The sequence below is a fragment of the Spermophilus citellus genome, assembly GCF_964194105.1.
Source record: "Spermophilus citellus genome assembly, chromosome: 4".
NCBI lineage: Eukaryota > Metazoa > Chordata > Mammalia > Rodentia > Sciuridae > Spermophilus > Spermophilus citellus.
This window is the reverse complement of record NC_138185.1, coordinates 148,896,217-148,913,934: the sequence shown is the minus strand read 5'-3', so window position 1 is coordinate 148,913,934 and position 17,718 is coordinate 148,896,217. Positions and strand designations below refer to the sequence as shown.

The 17,718-nt window shown below is 35.4% G+C and overlaps 1 protein-coding gene across 6 annotated transcripts in view; it reads left to right on the top strand.

Annotated features, from left to right (window-relative positions):
* FERMT2 (FERM domain containing kindlin 2) overlaps positions 1-17,718 on the top strand; it is a 95,120-nt gene that overhangs the window by 50,607 nt on the left and 26,795 nt on the right. For all 6 annotated transcript variants that reach the window (XM_081291648.1, XM_081291643.1, XM_081291645.1 and 3 more), the window contains one exon: positions 11,233-11,367. In XM_081291648.1, coding sequence (XP_081147774.1) covers positions 11,233-11,367 — 135 coding nt within the window. The remainder of the gene's footprint in view (positions 1-11,232; positions 11,368-17,718) is intronic.

Here is a 17,718-nt window from a genome sequence, read left to right as displayed (position 1 = left end):
ATATTATATAGCTATTAAACGATTGTTTATTCCATTTCTGAAAAATATTTATAATGACTTACATGTGTGTAGTATTTCTAAGTTTATACCAATTGTATATTTTTTATAATTAGAGAAAAATATTACAACAGACACCCCCCCCCTTATTTGTAGTTTTCTCTTTCCTAGGTTTCAGTTTCTCTTTCCAAAGTCAACCATAGACTGAAAATATTTAATGGAAAATTCCAAAATAATTCATAAGTTTAAAATTGTGCCCCATTCTGAGTAGTTCTGAGCAGCAAGGTGAAGTCTTGCCTTGTCCTGCATATCCAGGCTGTATTAATAAACTGTCTGCCTTTTAGTCACTCAGGAGCTGTCTTGGTCATCAGATAACTGATACAGTGTTTTGTGTTCAAGTAAAGCTTATTTTACTTAATAATGGCCCCACAGGGCAAGAGCAGTATGGCTACCAATACATATATGCCAAAGAGAAGCCTGGAAGTACTTCCTAAATGTCATCTCACATCATCACAAGAAGGGCAAATGTAGTATAGTGAGAAAGAGACAGACCATGTCCATATAACTTTATTATTAGAGTATATTAGAATAATTATTCTATTTTATTATTGGAGTTAACCCATTACTGTGCCTCATTTATAAATTAAACTTTATCATAGGTAGGTATATACAAGAAAAAGTGCATGTTTATTTATATGTGTGTGTGTAAATAAATACATATTTACACACACACATACATATGGGGTTAAGTGCTATCTGAAATTTCAAGCATCCCATTGGGGTTCTTGGAATGAATCCCCCATGGATAAAAGGAGACTCCTTTAATCCCTAATACACACAAAGCAATTGTTATGTATCGTTTAATTTTTACAGCAATCTCTGAGTTACTATTGTTTTCATCTCACCAATGAGGAAACCCAGGCAGACAAGGACAGGTTGAATATCTTGCCTGAGGGCACACAGCTAATAGTGGAGGTAGGATTTGAATCCAGGTGGTTTGGCTGTGTGTTTCTTAGCTTAAATTGTTCCAGTATGACAGATCCTAGTAGTCTCAGTTCTCCTACAAAGTTTCCTGAATTTTATAATACTGGGTTGGATCTAGGGTTCCTGTAGCTATAAACTGTCACATGTAAAACTATGATTGAGTAATTTAGCAACCTGTAGCATTACAGGTTATACAGTGACTTGCGTTGTGTTGTTTATTCTTTTTATACCCTGGAATATAGTGTAGTGCTGCCAAACTTGGCATAATAGACTTCATGCTTCTTGTGCTACTTTTCTGCTTTTTTCTTTAATTTGGGGCTCTCCATCTCACCATATTTTCTATTTTTAATTCATTTTATATTGATATAATTGATACACAATAAACTATACCCATTTAAAGTATACAGTTTGAGTTTTGACAAATGTTACACCATAGTCAGAAAAGGTATATAGAGTATTTCCATCAAACTTCAGATTTAAACTACCAACAACCATTTTTCTTTCTCTGGCATTATGGAGTTGTTGGCATTCTCTGGAATTCTGTGAATGGAATCATATGTTTTCTAAAGGACTTCTTTCCTTTAATATATTAACATATTAATTTTTGAGATTCATTTTATTATATATGTTAATAGTTTTGTTTCTCTTATTGATGAGTTGTATTCCATTGTATGACTGGTATTTCCCGTGATATACAAATGCCACATTTTAATCCATTTAATTATTTCCAGTTTTGGCTTTTATGAATAAAGCTATAATGAATGTGTTTTTCATTTTCATGGGTAAATAACTAGGAGAAGAATGTCTGAGTTTATGGTAGGTGTGTGTTTATAACAAACTGCCAAACTATTTTCATATTATCTTACTTTACATTCCCACCAGATAGGCATAAGAGCTCTAGTTCTTCCTCCAAGTCTGTGTGTATCATAATATCCAACATTGGTGGCCACTCTGATGGTTGTATACAACTATCTCATTATGGTTTTAATTTACATTCTCCAAATGTCTGGTTAATGTCAGGTATCTTTCTGAGTGTTTCTTGGCTATTCTCTGATGAAGTTCCTGTCCAGATCTTTAGCCCAATACTATTCTTATTTGTTGAGTTTTATGGATTCATATATTCTTCTGAATAGAAGTCTTATGTCAGATATACTTGCAAATATTTTGTCCCAGTATGTGCTTGCCTTTTTAATTCTTCAATAGTGTCTTTAAAGAGCAGGGTGTGTTTTTGTTTTTGTTTTGTTTTAAATAAGAGGCAGTTTTTTGTGTATCCTAAGAAATATTTGCTTATGTTTTCTTCTAGTTTTATATTTTGGGCTGTTATATTTAGTGTATGATCCATTTATAATTAATTGTTGTATATTCAAGTTAGCTAAGGATCATTGTTCTTTTTAAAAACAATATGGATCTCTCATGGTTCACCAATATTTATTGAAAAGATTTTCCCTTTCCTTTGAAATTGCCTTGGCACCTTTGTCAAAAAAGTATTGATTACCTGTTTCTAGGTCTATTTCAGGGCCTTCTCTTCATTTCGTTCATTTTTATATCTTATTTGGCCAATAATTGCACTGACTCCATTAATGTACTTTATGGTGTTTGAAATCACTTCCAATTTTGTTCTTTTAAAGATTGCTTTGTTTCCTCTAGGATTGTTTTTATTTCCTTATGAATTTACAATTTCTGCAAAAAAAAAAAAAGTTGGACATTTGGGTTCCCACTGAATCTTATGTTGATTTGGAGAGAATTGGCTTCTTAATAATGTTGAATCTTATAATTCATGAACACAGTATTTAATGTGTAATGTAATATGTAAGAAATATCTATTTATTAGAGTCATCTTTAATTTCTTTTTCATTGTCATTTGACCATTGTGGCTCTTATTAGCCACAAATGAAAATAGATATTGGGGGGATTCTCTTTTTTTTTTGAATTGGAGATTGAACCCAGGGCTTCACATATGGGAGGTAAGAACTTTGCTACTGAGCTACATCCCAGCTTGAGGTGGGGGGGGGGCACTCTTGCAGCCATTTAATACAAAGCAGAAAAGTTTGAATCAATTTTTAAAAATCTCAATTAAAATTTGAGATTTGCTAATGTAATGGAAGTATCATGTTTACCTCAGATATCCTATGTACCTCATGCTGTGCAGAGGTACATAGGATATTACTACTATGTAATATAAAGTTTATTTTTTTCTAGTTCTAGATAAAAAAAAATATATGAAAAGGTGTTCTAATATTATCTTTCTGTACCCTTGTGGATCTTCTCTCTACTTTATGATCATTACATTTATTAGATAGTACTGTACTAAGAGTGCTTTGGGGCCCCACTTAGCTCTTCAGCAGCCCAACCCTTATAGTGCATCGATTTGTTCTTTCTGGGCAAAACTCCAGTCAACCGTACTTCCCATTCTGCCCTACTGTATACTGGTGAGAAAGTAAGCTGAAAAGTGTTTGAACCACCTTCAGTTTTAGACCAATCAAGCTGGTAGCTCAGTGAGCAACACAAAAAGAGGAAGGGTTTAACAACCTCCAGACCTTGCACTCTGTAAGGGACACATAGCCCAGGAAGAAACAGCCCTGGATAGTCAAGCATAGGCAGTAATCATCCTTATTGACAGATTTGACCACATCAGTGGAAACAGTTCTTTCATTTATCATTAAGCATATAATCCCAGCAACTCTGGAGGGTGAGGCAGGAGGATCACAAGGTTGAGGCCAGTCTCAGCAGTTTAGTGAGGTCCTAAGTAACTTAGTGAGACCTTCTCAAAATTAAAAGGGATGAGGATGCAGCTCAGTGGTGAAGTGTCCCTGGGTTTAATCCCAAATACACAACACAAAAACAAAACAGCATTTTCCTTTCTTTTGTTCTCTGTTCTTGCTGTGCTGATTGGATCACAGATATATACAGATATAGATATTTCTGTTTTTCTTGTCTTTCTCTCCTTCTAATAGCGAGTTCTAATTTTTTCCTTCTCTGCTTACTGTTTCTTTAATTTTTTCCTCTCCCTTTATACCCATCACTTCTACAGCTCTTCTGTTTTCTCCCTGTTAACATTTTAACATTCTAAACTTTCTTTTACCTTCCTATCACATTATATTGTCTTGTAATGAACTACATTTTTACTGTCTTTTAGAACTAGTTGGTTTATATAATTCCTACCCCCACGATTCATGTTGTTGCAGTTATTAATACTGTGGATGGCATAGTTGAAACCTGCTGTGTACTTTAATTCCAAATCTAATTCACAGCTATTTATTGTTTTTGCTATTGGCAGTTGATGACACACCATTCCCATTTTTGTGGTAGTTAGTGTTAGAGATGTTATATTAGGCACTGGGTATTTATTTTAATGCTGTATGTTGTTTGCTTCTTTGTTTGTTTCCTGCTTTTCTATGAGACACCTGGAAACTACTGGGGCACTATAAGTTAACAGGGTAGAGACTGCTGCTGAGCTAAATCTAGCCACGAGACAGTGCATCTTGCTCTACACACAAACTAACCGTGTTCAAACTTCAACAGTTTTTTAATACAGAGACTACAAGAGACAAACCCCAAACTAGGACCAGCTTGCCCCAAGTAAGAACAGCTGGGGCTGGAGAAGTGGGTGGTCCTACTTAGAGACATCCATTCCTACAGTAAAAGCAGAATTAACATAAAGGCTCTGGACACAACATCTTAAAGGGTTTCAATCTGGATTACTCCTATACCTTTTTAGAATATACAGAGGTGTTAAGAAAGAATAATAATCATAAACCCTGTTGTACACAAAACAATTGCCAGATTTATAAGAAAGCTCTCACTCTTTTTGAGACCTACTGGGGAAGTGGAAACCTCAAGCTAATGCACTATTAAAATGCACTAATTATCCCCAGAGAACTAGCAGGGAAACCATACTACAAAACCAACTTGGAGATATACTGAAAAGTTCTCAAAAACATGATGTCATAAAAGACTTTGGCAGGATAGGTCTATGCACTAAAAAGATCTACACATAAGAGTGTAAAAAACTCCATGCCAACAGATGCATGAAATCTATGACAGGAATGCAATAAATGTGAAAAAACAAAGTAACACAACACCTCCTAAAGTTCATAATTCACCAGCAACTGATTGCAAAGATATTGAAGTGGATGAAATACCAGACATAAAATGCAAAAGAAGAGCTGGGCACAGGGTAGTAATCCCAGCCAGCTCCAGAGGCTGAGGCAGGAGGATCTTGAGTTCAAAGCCAGGCTCAACAGTAGTGAGACACTAAGTGAGACCTTGTCTCTAAATAAAATGCAAAATAGGGCTGGGGTTGTGGCTCAGTGGTCAAGTGCCCTTGAGTTCAATCCCCAGTACATCCCTGAAAAAAAAAAAAAAGTTCAAAAGAAGATTATAAAAATGATCAATGAATTCCAAGAGAGCACAGAAAAGCAGTTGAATGAATTAAGGAAGACAGAGCAGGGTATGAATGAGAAATTCAACAGAGAGAAATACTGAAAAAGAAAGAAATAGGAATATTTGAAATGAAAGACAATAAATCAAATGTCCAGTTGAAACTATAATACTATGCTGATAGAATCTCAGAGCTGAAAGACAAAGTGGCCAATTGTGAACAGACAGTATTACAAAGAAAAAAAATAACCATGATTAGATTTCTGAGGCAGAAGGATTGCAAGTTCAAAGCCAACCTCAGCAACAGTGAGGCACTAAGCCAACTCAGTGAGACCCTTTCTCTAAATATAATACAAAATAGGACTGAGGAATGTGGCTCAGTGGTCGAGTGCCCCTGAGTTCAATCCCCAGTACCGCCCCCCACCCCACCCCCACCCTCAAAAAAGAAATCTGGGATAACATTAAGAGACCAAATTTAAGAATTCCTGGAATGGAAGAGGGTTGTGAGATGTAGGCTAATAGCATGGTTATCATGTTAAGGTAAATAATAACAAAACTTTCCAAAGTTTGAGAAAGAGATGCACATTCACATACACATACAGGAGGCATTCAGAACCCTAAATAGACAGCAAAAGAGAGAATTTCTCCATGGCACATTATAATTAATACACAGAACAAAGAGAATTTTGAAAGTCTCAAGAGAAAAATATCAGGTAACATTTAGAGGTAAGCCAATCATAATCACTTTGGAGTTCTCGTTACAAACTCTAAAATCCAGGAGGTCTTGGAATAAAGTGTTCTAAACCTGACAACCAAGATTGCTATATCCAGAAAAGCTATCCTGTAGAACCAAAAGAGAAAATCCTTCCAAGTTAAAAAAAAAAAAAAAAAAACCACAAAAAACTGAAACCTTACATAACTTTTAAGCCAGCACTACAGAAAATACTTAAAGAAATACTACATAGAAAAGAGCTAGCTATAAAACAAACCCCAGAGCTGGCAGATGGACATCTCATTTGAAGAGTAGCTAAGCAAAAGAGAAACAGGACCCAATTAAACATCAGAAATAAATCAACATAGTAGGAGTTAACAAACATCTCTGTATAATGACATTGAATGTAAATAGTCTAAACTTTCTAATTAAGAGAGAGGCTGGCAGAATGGATTAAAACATAAGACCCAACTATATATTGTTTGTAAGACACTAGCCTTACAGGCAAAGACAGCCACAGGCTGAAAGTGAAAGGATGGAAATGGAGTCTGAAAGATAAGCAGGAGTAGCTGCTTTCATATCCCACAAAGCCAACTGCAAGCCAAAATTAATCAGAAGAGACAGGGTTACTTTATACTGGTAAAGGGAACAATCCAATAAGAAGAAAATACTGTTCAGCTTAAAAGACTCAGATGCACCCCAGTACAATAATACTGGTTGATTTCAACACACCTGTCTCACCAATGGATAGGTCATATAGACATACTCAGTAAAGATTCTTCGAACCTAAAAAATATTATAAGTCAAATGGATTTAATAGACATATAAAATATTTCATCCAACAGCCAAATTCTCTTTTCATGGCAGCTGTTCATAGAACCTTTTCTTTTTAAATATTTGTTTTTGTTGTTGTTTTTTTTTAATTTTTTTAAGTGGACACAGCATCTTTATTTTTACATTAATATGGTGCTAAGGATCGAACTCAGTGCCTCAAGCATGCTAGGCAAGCACTCTACCACTGAACCACAACCCCAGCCTCTAGAATCTTTTTCAAAATAGACTATTTTAGACCACAATGCAATTCTTAGCAAATATTAAAAAATCAATTTAATGTCTTGCACCTTGTCTGATCATAATGGAATGAAATTAGAAATAAATATAAAAGAACGTATGGAAACTATAAATGCATGGAAATTGAACAGTACACTTTTGAATGATTAATGACAAAAGAAATCAGGAGAGAAATTTAAAAATTGTTAAAATCAAGCAAGAATAGTGATACAACATACCTGAACTTCTGGGACACAATGAAGGCAGTCTAAATGAAAAATTGCTACGAATTCATATATAAAAGTTCCTTGATAAACAAAAATAAAGCAGTTCCACTCAGTAGAAGGAGGTAAAATAAGATTAAGGCTAAAATCAGTAAAGTTGAGGATAAAAAATAAACACAAAGGATTAATGAATAGTTGGCTCTTTGGAAAGATAAATAAGATTGACAAATCCTTAGCCAAACAAATCAAAAGAAAAATATGAACTAATAAAATTGGAGATGAAAAAGGAGAAATCACCTTATACATCACAGTAATCCAGAGGATCATTAGGGACTATTTTGAAAACACATAGTTCAGGGCTGGGGATGTGGCTCAAGCGGTAGCGCGCTCACCTGGCATGTGTGCGGCCAGAGTTCGATCCTCAGCACCACATACAAAGAAAGATGTCGTGTCCGCCGAAAACTAAAAAATAAACATTAAAAAATTTCTCGCTCTCTCTCTCTCTCTCTCTCACTCTTTCTAAAAAAAAAAAAGAAAAGAAAACACATAGTTCAATAAATTGGAAAACCTAGAAGAAATGGATATATTTCTAGATATGTATGAATCCAGAGATAATAGAAAACCTAAACAGAACAAGAACTAGCAATAAGAAGCAGTATTAAAATGTCTTCCAAAGGGGCTGGGGTTGTGGTAGAGTGCTTGTCTAGTTCAATCCTCAGCACCACATAAAAAATAAAGTAAGCCTGGGGATGTGGCTCAAGCGGTAGCGTGCTCGCCTGACATGCACGGCGCGCTGGGTTCCATCCTCAACACCACGTAAAAATAAAATAAAGATATTGTGTCCACCTGAAAAACTTTAAATAAATAAATATTTAAATAAATAAAGTAAAAAAATAAAAATAAAAAGTCTCCCAACAAAGAAAAGCCCAAGACCAGATGGATTCTCAGTTGCATTCTACCAGACCCAAACTAATGCCTATGCTTTTCAAATAGAGGTGAAACACTTCCAGATTGATTCTATGAAGCTAGTAATACTCTTACAAAAGCCAGATAAGAGCACATTGAAGAAAGAAAAATACCAACCAATATGCCTGATGAGCTTAAATGTAGAACTCCTTAATAAAATATTAACAAATCATATTCAACAACATATTAAGAGTGTACATCATGACCAGGTTGGTTTTATTCTAGGATTGCAAGGATGGTTTCACATATGCAAATCAGTAAGTATTGTTTACCATATAAAAAGAATTCAGGACCAAAATTACAGAGTCATCCCATAGGTTCAGAGAAAGCCTTCAACAAAAGTCAGCATCCATTCATGATAAAAACACCAGAGAAACTAGGGATGGAAGGAACTTACCTCAACATCATAAAGGCCATATACAAACAGAAAGCCAACATCATAATGAATGGAGGAAAAACTGAAAGCATTTCCTTTAAAATCCAAAACAAAACAAGGATGTCCACTCTCAACATTCCTAATTAATATAGTATTAGAAATTCTAGCCAGAGCAATTAGGCAAGAGAAGGAAATAAAAGGGATTAAAAATAGGAAAGGAAGAATTCAAATTATAGATGATATAATTCTATACTTAGAAGATCTACCAGAAGATTGCTAAAGCTAATAAACAAATTCAATAACATTGTAAGTTACAAAATCACCATGCGAAAATCAATAGCCCATTCACAATAGCCTAAAACAAAAACTCTAGGAAATAGATCTTTTACCACATGGTAAAATAAATCATTTACCACGGAGGTAAAAGATTGCTGCAATGAAAACTATAGAACACTGAAGAAAATTGAAAAGGACACAGAAAATGGAAGGACTTTCCATGTTTGTGGATAATCAAAGTATATTGTTAAAATGGCCATATTACCAAAACAATATACAGATTCAGTGTAGTCCTGAACAAAATACCAATGACATTCTTCACAGAACTAGAAAAAGTGTTTGAAAGAATAAAAAGATCCAAAATAGCCAATGCAATTTTTAACCAAAAAAAAAACAACGCTGGAGGCATCACAATACCTGACTTCAAATTATACTACAGAGGTGTTGTAACAAAACTACATGGTACTGGTATTAAAACACACACATAGACCAATGGTACAGAATAGAATACAGTCAGCCCTACAGTCATCTATCTATTACAAAGTTGGTAAAAACATGTTGAAGAAAAGACAGCCTTTTAAAAAACAAATAGGGCTGGAAAAACCAGTTATTCATATGTAGAAGAATGTAAGACCAGATCCTTCTCTCACTGCACAAAGTTTACCAGAAACTGTGCAACTCCTAGAAGAAAACATAGGTTCAGTACCCCAGCATGTAGGCACAGGCAACACCTTTCTCAGTATCTATAGCTCAGGAAGTAATACAAGGAATTAATAAATGGGATGACATCAAATTAAAAATCTTCTGGAAAGCAAAGGAAATAAGAATATGAAGAGAGAACCTACAGAATGGGAAAAAAATCTTCGCTAGCTATTCTTCTGACAGAGAATTAATATCCAGAATATATAAAGGGCTCAAAAATCTCAACACCAAAAAAATCAAATAGCCTAATTAATAAATGGGCAAATAAACTAACCAGACACTTCTTAGAAGAAACACAAATATATGAAAAAATTATTGGCCAACAAATATATGAAAAAATGTTCAACATCATTAGCAGTCAGGCAAATGCAAATTGGGACTATACTGAGATTTCATTTCCCTCCAGTTAGAGTGGCAGCCATTAAGAATACAAACAATAATAAATGCTGGAGAGAATATGGGGGGGGGAAAGCAACACTTATAGGAAGAATGAAATGTCATTTGCAGGAAAATCGATGGAACTTGAGAACATTATGTTAAGTGAAGTAAGCCAAACTCAAAAAGTCAAGGGTCATGTGTTTTTTCCTATATGTAGAAGCTAGAGAAGAACAAGGAAAAGAAAGGTAATGGGAGTCTCATGAAAATTGAAGGGAACTCACTAGAGGGAAGGGACCATAGGGTAGTGAGGGCACAAGAGAGGTAAAAGGGAAATACTGGGGAGTGATATTGGCTCAATCATATTGTCATATTGTATACATAGGTGAATATGTAACAGTGAATTCCATCATCATGAATATTTACAGTGTACCAATAAAAAATGTGGGGGGGGGGGACAAAAATAGGCTTTTACTAAAAGAGAAAGGAATGCTTCTGGTAGATTTTGTCGGGGTGGTGGGTTGATAGGGATCAAACCCAGGGCCTCATGCATGCTAAGCAAATGCTTTACCACTATAGATTTTTTAAATTTTTATTTATTTATTTATTTTTAGTTTTACTGATTTTATTTTTTTAATACAATCGCAGAATGCGTTACAATTCTTATTACACATCTGGAGTACAATTTTTCATATCTCTGTATTTAAAGTATGTTGACACCCAATTCAAGTCTTCATACATGTACTTTGGATAATGATGTCCATCACATTCCACTGTTCTTGCTAATCCCCTGCCCCCTCCCTTTCCCTCCCACCCCTCTTCCCTATCTAGAGTTCTTCTATTCCTCTCATGCTCCCCCTCCGTACCCCACTATGAGTCAGCCTCCTTATATCAGAAAACATTAGGCATTTGTTTTGGGGGGATTGGCTAAATTCACTTAGCATTATCTTCTCCAATGCCATCATTTACCTGCACATGCCATGATTTTATTCTCTTTTAATGCTGAGTAAAATTCCATTAAACAAGCGCCATACATCACTCAGTCTTTTAGTTGATATCAATATCTGGCCAAATTCAAACACACAGAGTAAATCACAGATTCCTACCTTGAAATAGATTAAATAGATTTACCAAGTATAAAGTCCTTAAATTTTTCTTTATTTTAGTAAAATAAATCTATTTTTTAACAGATATAAGACACCCTGAAGAACTTTCTCTCTTGAAAAAACCCAGAGATCCAACAAAGAAAAAAAAGAAAAAGCTAGATGACCAATCTGAGGATGAGGCGCTTGAATTAGAGGGGCCTCTTATCACTCCTGGATCAGGTAAGACTGACTAAGCTAGAGGGGGAGAACCCTGGACTGTGTGTTTTGATAGAGGGTAAATGGATTGTTTAGGTCAAGAGAGTACTCAAGTTCAAAAAAACCAAAAAAGTCTTAGCATCTTTACCTAGTCATGGAACACCTTCAGTGTCATTTAATTTCTGTCATTTGTAAATCATTATATCAGTTGTTAATGTCAAATCAATATGAAGGAAGTCTGATTCTCTTGCTCAGAGTGGACTCAGTTCTTTGGTTTAGAGAAATTAGAAGATTTTTAGTGTGTAGATTATGAAAACCACCAGTGTTTAATTCATACATTATTACCTAAAACTTTACTTAAATTACTTAACTTTCCCTGTGCTTTGCATACTCTGGTCCCTTTGCCTCCCTACATTTTTTTCAAGTTTCACTCCTTAGAGAAACTTTTTTCTAATTTTAACATTTTACTTTCCTAATATGAATTAGGTATCCTTCTGTCATAAGTCACCACTTTTCTGTGTTTTATATTATACTCTGTGTTATCCTCTAGTAGTTGTGAGTTCCCTTCACTAAGGGGGACACCCTCATCTTTTTATTACCAGGACCTTACTCAGTACATGATGTACATCAGGTAGATAGGAAATTGGGTATCTAGATGATTAATTAATAGATACATATTTTCATAGTCCTAGGCATATGTGTGGTTTGAACATTACAGAGTGCCACATTTCCATTGACCACACTTTCTCCATTACTTAAGATAAGTCCCTCCAGCAAATATCTAAGTTTTCTTCATTCCTGGCTTTTAAATTTGGGGGTGATTATGATGATGGTGATAGACACTAATTTCGAGCTATTCCCACATCTACAAATATGCTTTATCTGTGAAAACTCATTCTCATTACAAACCCTTTGAAGTAAATTCTGTTATTACCCAAAGGTTAAGAATATAGAAAGGGCTCAAAAAAAACTCAACACCAAAAAAAGCAAATAGCCCAATTAATAAATGAGCAAATAAACTAACCCCAGACACTTCTTAAAAGAAGAAACACAAATATATGAAAAAATTATTAAGGATAAAGAATTAAGGATGAAGAAATCATTGCATCATAAGGTCAGGAATTCTAGGATCATAGACCTTGGAACTTTTTTGTTATTACTTATGTTGAAATTGTATTTGAGAAATAAGATCATGCTTATTCTTAAGTAGTTTATAGGTTAGTTGAAATACAGTTTCTGTATTTAAGGAGATAATGCATCAATGCTAAATGAACGTTTTAGAAGATAATGTTTTAGAAATTCAGTAAACAAAATCATTAGTCCCAGATTAGAGTGTATTCCTTGTTACAGGTTGGGGAATTAAGTTTGCTAATTAAGCTTTTTTTCCAGTGGCTAGAATTTTGATGAAAAGGCAATCCAAACAAATAATAATAGTGACAAAGAACATCCTTGGAAAAGAAAAATATATGGACATGATCATTGTACAATATATGGAATTGTGAGCTCACAATTATGCATGTATTGAAATGTCACAGTGAAACCCATTAATTTGTATGGTTAATATATGTTATTAAATAAATAAATAAAAGTGCAAGGCATGAATAAATTCCTTGAGCAGATTCATGAGAGAGATCCTTAAGTACTCCAAGATCACATTGGAGAATATTTAATGGCAGGTTAATGAATCCAGACTAGTAATTATAGAGTGATTAATTTCCTAAACAAGTTACAAAAACAAATCAATATTTTTGAAAGAATGTCTAATTTACTTCCATTCAATAATTGTAGAGGAGGAAATGGGGAGAAATGTATTTTGAATAGAGGTAGCAGCCCACAGATTGATGAAGTAAAAATAGTATATTGTGATATAAGAAATATATTTTGGTCTTCCTTTAGTGTTTGTAGCAGAGCTCCTAAAACTTTTGCAATAAAAGCCATAAAGGAACATCTTTTATTGTTCATAACAAACCCCTTTCAAGCAGAATTGTTTGTTAATGGTATAACAAACAAAATCATGAGGTATAAACAAAAAAATGAGGTGATCCTTAGCCCTCATTTTCCTGTGAAGAAGAGAGAGGCTGTGAGTTAATCACCAAATTAGGTCATTCTCTGTAACTAACAAAACTCCTAAGACTGGGTAACTCATAATAGAGGTTTATTTAGCTAGCAGTGTGGAGGTTCAAAAGCAAGGTGCCAACATCAGATTGACTCTGGTAAAGACTTTTTGGCCTCACAATGGCAGGAATTTGTGCAAGAGGGAGTATTTTAGCTTTTGCAGTGCTATAACCAAAAGACCTGACAAGAACAATTTAAGAGGAGGGAAAGTTTTATTAAGGGCTTATGGTTTCAGAGGTCTCAGTCCATAGATGGCAGAGTCCATAGTTCTTTGCCTGAGATGAAGCAGAACAGCATGGTGGAAGGGTGTGGCAGAAGAAAGCAGCTAGGGATTTGGTACCAGGAAGCAGAGAGAATTTTCACTCCCCAGGACAAAATATAATCTCTAGAGTCACACTCCCAGTGACCTATATCCTCCAGCCACACTCTCCCTGCCTGCAGTTACCACCCAGTTAATACATTCAAGTGGATAATTGCACCAATTAGGTTAACCTTCTTGCATTGTCTCACAAATGAGTTTTTGGAGGACATACCATAACAGGAAGAGATACACCTCAATACAGGAAGCCAGAGCACAATTCAGTGGTTAGGCTTTCTCTTTTTGTAACAACCCTCTTAGAAGATCTAAATCAGAGTTCCATGAGAACTAACTCATTTTTTCTGAAGGTAGTACCCCCTACCAGTGATCTAAACACTTGCCACTAAGCCCTACCTCTTAATGTTCTGACTACCTAACATTGACACACTAGGGATCAAACTTCCAGCACTTGGAGACAAACCACATCCAAACCACATTAATCATTTTAAGCAATTGTTCTTAAAATATATAGTTAAGCCTGCATAAAACCCCAAAAAGATGGGATTTAGAGAGTTTCCAGGTTGGTGAACATATGGAGATTCTTCAAGAGTAGTGTTCCTAGAGAGGACATGGGTGTGTCTGTGTACTTACCACATAACTTGCCCTATGCGTCTCTTTCATTTGACTGTCCCTCAGTTGTATGCTTTTGTAATAAACTGTAATCTAGTAAGTAAACTGTCCTGAGTTCTCTGAGCCTTTCTAGTAAATCATGAAACCCAGGGAGAGGGTATGGGAATATCTAACCTATAACCAGTTGACCAGAAGCACACAGGTGATAATATGTACTTGCAACTGGCCTCTGAAGTGGGGGACAATGTTTTCAAATATACTGAAAGTTCTCCCTCCTACCCCCATCTTTCCCATCCCCAGCCCTGACAACCAAAGGGATAGTTTTGGGTCAGCTTTTACCTCATCCTAAATTCAGTTAAAGAAAAAAAAATAAGTTAATATCTTAAATAATTTATCTTAAGAGCATAAATATACACTCCTTCATCTGCTTTTATAATGTGGGTCTACAGACCTTCTTAGTATGGGTCTGCTGGTTGGAGTTTTGAAGTTTTTTTGTTTTCTTTTTTAATTATAAACTATGTCCTGTGTCTGTAGTATGTGCTTTTAAAGATTTCTAGTTTCAGGTCAAAGTTGAGTGAAAATTTGAAGTCTGCAAAACAAGATCATAAAGTCTATAGATTTTTGCCATATCTTCTGTCCTAGTCTCTGCGAATTGCTGGTCATCACCTAACTCAGCAAGTCGTTCTAACTTCCTCCTCTTTCCCAGGTTCCCAGGACAGTTAACTGTAGTTGTCATAGGCTCTGCACTTTGTTTTTTCATGTTTTATGTTTCCCAGCTTTACTTGAATTCTGTAACAAATGAAACTGGTATAAATAATTTGGTAGGTTTAGAGAGTCATTTGCCAGCTGCAGATTTCAAAATGTTGTGTTTTTTATGGGGCCAGGGGTGGGACTGAGGCAATTTGGTAAACAAGTGAGTCAGTTAAGTGGTTAAAAGGGCTCCGGCTGTACTTAATCTGCTCAGACAGTAGTTTACATCCTAGCTATTTAAGAGAAAATGCAAGGATAATTTTGATAGTATCTTTAGGAGATAACCAGCCTCTACTTTAGATACTAACTTGCACTCTTTGTGGTTCCATCTTGGTGCTGTTCCTAAACTGTCCAATGTTTGGCTGGCTTGTACCCAAGAATAGTGTCCTCTTCAATTCTCATCCTGCCCGATCTTGGGCTCCCTTGTTCTTCCCACCACTGGTTAGTTCTTTTCACCCAGACTGCAGCTGCTATTTATTGCTGGTCTGTGTACCATTCCTGAGTTCTTCTCTCTCAGAGGCTTGACCTTTGGACAGCTTTGAGTGCCCTAAGGGACACTTCTGGACTGTTCATGTGCAAGGGATCCTTTTCAAAGAGGAAATCGATGTTTTTCTTGAATTATATTATTATCAGCTACATTTTATTGAGCAATTTCTGGTCCCGAATACTATATGTAATATGTTTAATTTTCACAACAATTCTGAAAGATAAATGCCATTAGAAGAAAAATTCAGGGTGATTAAGTCACTTGCCTTAATTTAGATGTTATGAAACTATTCTGATTGCCACCACACATGTAGAGTACAGTGTCAAGATTTCTTACAGAATTTAAATTTAAAATTCTTTTCTTTTTTTTCCTCTAAGGTAAACAATTCTACAAAAATTAGGCAAGAGCTAGGTATGGCTTCTGGCCACTTACAGATTTGCTATAAGTAAGGGTAGGCAAACTCACAAAGAACACGAAGGGATGGAGGAGGGTTCAGCACGTGGGGTGGTGGTCAGAGTGCTGGCTTTGGAACAGGGCAGACCTGGGCTCAAAGGTCAGCAAACAAAGCAAATGTGTCAGTGACCAGAGGCCACACCTAGCTTTTGCTTAATTTTTATAGAGTTGTTTACCTTAAAGAAAAAAGAATTTTAAATTTAAATTCCTTAGGAAATTTTTTTTAAGAGAGAGTGAGAGAGGAGAGAGAGAGAGAGAGAGAGAGAGAGAGAGAGAGAGAGAGAGAGAATTTTTAATATTTATTTTTTAGTTCTCGGGGGACACAACATCTTTGTTGGTATGTGGTGCTGAGGATCAAACCCGGGCCGCACGCATGCCAGGCGAGCGCGCTACCGCTTGAGCCACATCCCTAGCCCCTCCTTAGGAAATTTTTACACTGTACATGTATGACAGAATAGTTTCACATCATCCAAATAACACTGAAGATCTTTCAGAGTTAGAATTTATGAAGCAGGGGGGAATTTTGGTGTCCAGAAACCAAAGTGCATAGAAATTCTGAGACTCTGCTGGCCCAGTAAACAGGAAATCTCGAAATTTTTAGAGTATCCAGAATGGCTAGAAGCAGATTCTTGGGTATTAAAAGTATATATATATAAAAAAAAATCCCAGTTTGTATTTTATAAATAAGACAAGACAGTAGGTACTAGAGGAATTGGAAGTATTGGATGATTTTCTAATAGTTCATTCATAATGTTTTTTTCCTTTCCCTTCAACTGCAGTGATAATGACAAAAATGTAGGAAAGCTGGTTAGTATCACTTAAACTACTGAATTACAACAATTAACATCAGTCTTTTCACTGAATTATTATGCTATAGGACCTTGATTAACCCATAATAATTTGGACTGAACAACCTACTCATATTTCCCCTTTTAGGAATCACATCTAATATGAATTTATATTTAGAGACTTTGGTTTGTTAGGAAAGTGGGCTTAAAATAGTACCACAAATAAGCTCATAGTTTATTTTCCCTCTAGGTTGTCTTTGATTTATAATGGTTGAAGAATAGGTATATGTTGTTTATTAAAAAAATACATTTATTAAGAGTGTATATGCTAGAAGAAAATTTACCCAGATAGAATAAGCTTATAATGCTAGTTCTCCTCCCTCCCCCCCCCCCCGACACAGTCAAAGTTATACACATACTTAACATGTGTGGTATCTTTCACTTGGTCTCAAAAAAACTCCTGCAATTTTGGTGACATCCTCATTTTGCTTCTGAGGAAAGACTCCTTCAGGGGTTAATTTGTCCAGTCACAAAGTTAATTAGGAGCAGAGCTAGAAAGTACCTTCAGCTCTGTCTGGCCTCAGTACTTAGGATTTTATAATCATTATGGAACATCATCTCTCCAATTATAACATTTAAATTATTTTCTGAATTATAATAGATATCTTTGCTAAAATATTAGTATGCAAATTATATCTCAACAAAGCTTTTTAAAAAAATATGTATTTTTCAGTTGTAGTTGGACACAATACCTTTATTTTATTTATTTATTTTTATGCGGTGCTGAGGATCGAACCAAGGGCCTCACATGTGCTAGGCGAGCACTCTACCACTGACCCACAACCCCAACCTAA